General features: G+C 38.8%; 1 protein-coding gene across 3 annotated transcripts in view; it reads left to right on the top strand.

Moving 5' to 3' along the window:
* pxdn.S (peroxidasin S homeolog) overlaps positions 1–6,000 on the top strand; it is an 80,700-nt gene that overhangs the window by 46,501 nt on the left and 28,199 nt on the right. For 2 of the 3 annotated variants that reach the window (XM_018265915.2, XM_018265914.2), the window contains 4 exons: positions 1,863–1,934; positions 2,032–2,103; positions 2,696–2,865; positions 4,314–4,431. In XM_018265915.2, coding sequence (XP_018121404.1) covers positions 1,863–1,934; positions 2,032–2,103; positions 2,696–2,865; positions 4,314–4,431 — 432 coding nt within the window. Of the gene's footprint in view, positions 1–447; positions 1,582–1,862; positions 1,935–2,031; positions 2,104–2,695; positions 2,866–4,313; positions 4,432–6,000 lie in introns of those variants that run through there. The other variant, XM_041565025.1, reaches the window with a different exon arrangement.

Genomic DNA, 6,000 nt, shown 5'->3' with positions numbered 1-6,000 from the left:
AAGAAGTACAAAAGTATTTTTAAGCAAGCTAGGCAGGCGAATTTTAGGGTCGGCATGTCATCCAGCCACATCACAATGGGTTCAGAAGCACTAGGGACATGTGGATATAGCTCTTCAAAACACCTGTGCACCAATGCATTTTCTCTGCACCCAATGAGATTTTGTGCAAGTGGTCCTGGCCTAGGGGCACCCTATGTATAAATCCGGCCCTGAAGATAGGGAACCAGAGGGATGTCATAAGAAGCTGATTATCAATCTGTTGTTCAGTGTTTCCCAGACTAAGTGGCTAGACCTCCTGGTCGTCCCACAACAGTAGAATGGTAGGCTCAGAATAAAGGCCATTTAGGGTGAAATTTGAGCTATAGCTTATTGTGTGTTCCGGCAAATGCCAGAGGGGCTGCTATAAGGTGCCATAGAAAGTCACTATTTAGTGGGCTGTTGGGGGCTGTTTGGGCCTCTGTGTGGGCTGATTGGGCCTCTGTGTACCTTAAGTGCCAGGGCCTAATTTAATTTTTTATGAGCTAATTGTATGTTTGAATGCAGAGAGGTTGTGCTAAACCTACCTGCTGTAGTCAGACAGTGCCTCCCTTATGTTTTAATATTATCCTTAGGCAAACGTATAGAGGATATGAGGAATACAAAAAGATAAAAATTCTGTATGCTGGCCAAGAAATGGGTACATGGCTCAATTCACCACTACACTTTTTCTGGCATTGGTGGTGATTATTGTGGTTTGTAACACACTAATATGGAAATGTAAGTTGTAAATGGACAAAAACCTGTAATGTGATTAATTGTTCCTTTACATTTTTAATACAGGTATTAGAGACATTTGTATGTGTGCCAGTGTGCATGCATGAAATTTAACATTTTAGTGAAAAGCTGTTGTTTTTGCAACAAAAATATATATTCTAGCATAGTGTTAGCCTCTAATGTATGCAAGTTGCAAAAAGCTGAACTATACTGTAGTGATTGTGGGGGAAACAGGTTTTTAGTCGATCCAATTCTAGTCACCATAGCAGTATCTGAGAGCCAGTTGGTATGGGGTTCTAGACCTGGAACGAAAAATTGGGCTTTATTGTATTGTTCAATTTAGCTGACTGTGTTTGTACTGAATCATATTTTAAATAATGTCTAGTGATGGGCAAATCTGATCCGTTTCGATTCACCGAATATTCACAAGACGCCAAAAATTAGCCGAAATGCATTGAAGTCTATGGGCGTCACCATTTTTTGAAGAGCAACACATTTTTTCACCTATTGGAGTCTACGGGCATCATTTTCACTCATCACTAATAATGTCTGTCTGTCTGATTGTCTGTCCCCCACTCCTGGCATCACTCTTCAGCCTAGAAGGCATACATTGACCATAATTGGGCCAACAATACAAGGCTTTAGGCTTATCCAGATATTGATTTGGCTTGCTGAAAAGTCCTGTTAAGCTATGGCCATGTTAGCAACAGTTGCTGTTGTTACCAGTGGTTGGCCAAAAGCCAAAATAATTGGATCATCCTAATTTGACCTACCATCTGAGATACTTATTCGGAGACCATCCCAAGAATTCCGGTCTTCGTTTGTATGGTAAGTTGGCATGGTACCCTTACTACTGCCTTGCAAACGTTTTCAGCACAGCAAGTCCATGTCCTGGAATGCTTAAGATTGAATTTTGGTTTTTGGGAAAAAAGTAATCCATCCAAGGTCATCAGTAGCTAACAGGGGAATGAAACCCTGGTTTGTACAATTTTGCTTGTAAAAATATGTATAATTCTTCTGTAAAAATGTTTGAATATATGTTTGTACAGCATTCTTGAGTGAAGCATTCTTGACGTAAATAAGACACTTTATTTTTCCGTTCTTTACAGATATCTACACTTTAATCAAATTGAGACCTTAGAACCAGAATCATTTCATCACCTTCCCAAGCTGGAAAGACTGTGAGTTTCATGTTTTGCTCGGTGTGGGTCTAGTCTTGCTAAGGAATTCTGGGTAGAAAATGATGTAATATTACTGTCCTGCTTATGTCGCTAACAGATTTCTGCATAACAATCGAATAACTCACTTGGTGCCTGGCACGTTTAGTCAGCTGCAATCTATGAAAAGGCTGTGAGTATGTTTTCATTGTATTTAATGATGTAATATGGGCTTTCTGTCTGGGGGGTTTAACATGTAGGTCTAGCGCTGCTTGGAAGGTATCCAGGACCAGGCTCTCTATTCCTTAGCATATAACTGGGCTTTATTATTGTTAAACATTATTCTTGCCAGATTCCTCTTCAATGTAAACAGTCAGTATATGAGTTCACATAAACAGTGTCCTTACATACTAATTTCAAAACCTTTCTGTAGCTTGAAATAATAAATACAGCTTTGTGAGTACACGTCTCTCTCAAAAACTCAATATTCATTGAGAATACTAGAACCTTAGTTCTGTACTATACACACAAGGCTTATTTTGTCAGAAGGTCCATGAACTGGAATCAGCCCTCCTAGACATTTTTCTGGCCCTAGGTCTGCTCATACTGATTTTATGGCATCCCTTTTTAATATAATTTAGTCTACAAATATGTCAACTGTTATTGGCCCACACCATGAATTCCACAGAATTCAAAACTGCCAAGAGAAGGGTGTATAAAAATATATGTCAGTTTAATGTTATTGCTATCAAAGCATCACAGTGAGACTGTTCTCTTTTAAACAGGCGATTGGATTCAAACGCTCTCCACTGTGACTGTGAGATCCTGTGGTTGGCAGATCTTCTGAAAATCTATTCCGAATCCGGTAATGCACAAGCTGCTGCCACATGCGAATATCCACGCGGACTTCAAGGGAGATCGGTATCCACCATTACACCAAGTGAACTGAATTGTGGCAAGTATATGCAATACATATATCCATGCTAAAATGTTTGATTTGCTTGAATGCATGCATGTAGAGTACTGGCAATGTCGGCTGTTCATTTCAAATATGAAATGAAAAATAAGGAATGCTCTTGGTAAGCTTGATATCATGCCCTCAATTTTTAAAATGTAAAGGCACACAAGTTGCAGAACTGCAAACTACTGCATTTCAGGCTCAGTAAAATGGTGGAAATCACATTTATCCAAATGTTATCTCTTAGAAAGGTGTCTGCTATTCATTTTTATATCCCTAGAAATTAAAGCTCCTTAAAGGAAAACGATACCCCCAAAATAAAATAATAGATACTTTATATAATATTAAGTGGCATATTAAAGAATCGTACCACCTGGTATAAATATTTAATAAAATATTGCCCTTTTACATCTTTTCCCTTGAGCTCCCATTTTGTGATGATCTGTGTGCTGCCTCGAAGATCACCTGACCAGAAATACTGCAGCTCCAACTGTAACAGGAAGAAGTGTGGAAGCAAAAGACAGAACTTTGTCTGTTAATTTGCTTATGTGACCTAACATGTATGGTTTGTTTGTGTGAACCATGAATCGTAGGATCCCAAGGAGGCAATTTTCTACTTAGGATTAAGTGGCACATACTACTAAAAAAGTATATTATTATGAAAATTGTTTATTTCAATGAAGTAGGATTTACATATGAACTGTTTTATGCAATATATTTGTTATAGAAATCTGCATTTTCTGGGGTTATGGTTTTTCCTATATAGGATACTGTCATGGGAAAACATGTTTTTTTCAAAACAGATCAGTTAATAGTGCTGCTCCAGCAGAATTCTGTACTAAAATTTGTTTTTAAAATAAACAAACAGATTTTTTTATATTTAATTTTGAAATCTGACATAGGGCTAGACATATTGTCACTTTCCAGGTGCCCCCAGTCATGTGACTTGGGCTCTGATAAACTTCAGTCACTCTTTACTACACGTTGGAGTGATATAACCCCCCAACCTTCCCCCCAGCAGAACAACGGGAAGGTAACCAGATAACAGCTCCCTGGTAGCTATAGGAATAGCACTCAGTAGTAAAAACCCATGTCCCACTGTTTCATTGAGAAGGAGGAACAATAGCCTGCCTGAAAGTGCTGGCTCTTTCTGAAAGCACATGACCAGGCCGAGTAACCTGAGATTGCTGCCTACATACCAATATTACAACTCAAATAATATACACTTGTTGGGTTTGGAATGAAATTTTACATGGTAGAATGAATTATTTGCAGTGTAAGCAGTGTAATTTAGAAATATAATCTACATTATAAAAATCTTGACAGAATCCCTTTAAGAGGCATCTCCTAAACAGCGCTGTCCTTTCAGCAGCCATCATTTTTGTCGTGCCATATTCTGTTGCTGTGGTAATGTTGAAGTAAACAACCATTTTATATTATTATAGAGAGGCCAAGGATTACGTCAGAGCCACAAGATGTGGATGTTACCTTTGGGAACACTGTGTATTTCACATGCCGGGCTGAAGGCAATCCCAAACCAGAAATCATCTGGCTTCGAAATAAGTAAGTTTGGGGGGGGGGGATATTTTGGTGCCAGTCTACAATTTGCAGCCAATTATTTAAACAATTGTTCCATTTTCATGTTCATTATAAAGTGTAACTGTATTATTTGAGATATGTTCTAGAACACTTAAACTTGCCTATGATATTTAGTGGCACATGGTGGAAAACAAAAACACATCTGTGCTTGGCCAAAGCTAGTATAAACATTTCCAAATCTTGTACATTGCTCTCTTTGTCCTTTGCTGTTTGTGTTAATGACATTTGCACTTATGTGATGCTGAGGTACTGCACAGAAATATGTTGGCAATAATAGGTTAATCTTCATGTTTCGTTCAAAGCTGCTGCCTTTTTGGCCATGTTTAAAGCAAGTGGTTCTTGGCATCCAATCCTCCTTTCTTTTCAGACATGCTCGCATGCTCATTTCAACTTTTTTAACTTTTCCCATGTAGAAGGAACAAGTGGACTTGTCTGGATTTCTGTACCCTCAAACTTTAAGGTGGCCATACACAGGCAGATTAAAGTTGCCAATTTGGGTCCTTTAGACCAATTCACCAGCTTATCTGACATTGTTTGGAGACCTTCAATGGGCCTCCCTGGCTGATATCTGGCCAAAAATCTGCTAGATCTCAATCAGGCAAGTTTGATATTCACAAACCAATCCAGTCCTGGCTTTGAGACAACACCACAAAGGCCCGGACCTAGGGCGGCGAAATATTAGGGGCAGCATGCCACCCAGCCACATCATAATGTGATTGGGAACACACACTCACGCTCGCGTGGGGGTTGTGCGCAGATGGAGGGTGCAAGCACCATGTGTTCTCGGGGTGCCTCTGAGGGGAATCCAGCCCTGGCCTAATGGAGGACTGCATTGGCTAGTTAATGTGGTCCCTGTCAGCTGGTATTCCCTTTGTTGTAATCCAATTATTTGCCCATAGGGCCAAACAATCCGATTAGCCTGTTATATCCACCTTTGATGGGCATATCAGGGGAAAGTTCCGCTTTTTTGGCAAGTGCATGGCCATCTTAACTCATTGAGCTCTGCAATGATAATTGTCTAGATGGGTCAGAGTTATTATGTTACCTTTTTGGAAGATCCATTAGAGTTTTAACACAAATATGCTACATTTGTATAAAAGTTGTTCAAAAGTTATATTACACCTCCGAATATTATTTCTAAATTGGAACCGCTGTTAAGAGCAGGGAGGGTTTTACAGTCAATTCTATAAAAAATAATTTTAACAAGGCCAGTTTGGAACTGTTTTCTCTGGACTTAAAAAAAACTATGATCTTCTAACGTTGTAACTAGTCCTACTAGCAACAGTTTGTAGAACTAAAGAGGCCTTAGGCAAGAGCTTGACTCAGGTTCACGATATAATTGTTGGGAACATTAGCAGAATTTACTGTTTTTTTAGGTTCATGCCCTGCAGTCTATTTTCTAAGTGTTAATTTATAAACTCATAAATTAAGAAAATAAATGTCTTTGTAAAGATTTAAAAGCAGAAGCTTTTTAATTACTTCTATAACAAAATTGGGTTCTTTAAAGCAAAAGCTATGCCAAATCTATTGAGT

This window comes from Xenopus laevis, chromosome 5S, assembly GCF_017654675.1.
Source record: "Xenopus laevis strain J_2021 chromosome 5S, Xenopus_laevis_v10.1, whole genome shotgun sequence".
NCBI classification, from domain to species: domain Eukaryota; kingdom Metazoa; phylum Chordata; class Amphibia; order Anura; family Pipidae; genus Xenopus; species Xenopus laevis.
The sequence above is the reverse complement of the archived record's forward strand: the minus strand, read 5'-3'. Positions and strand labels throughout refer to the sequence as shown.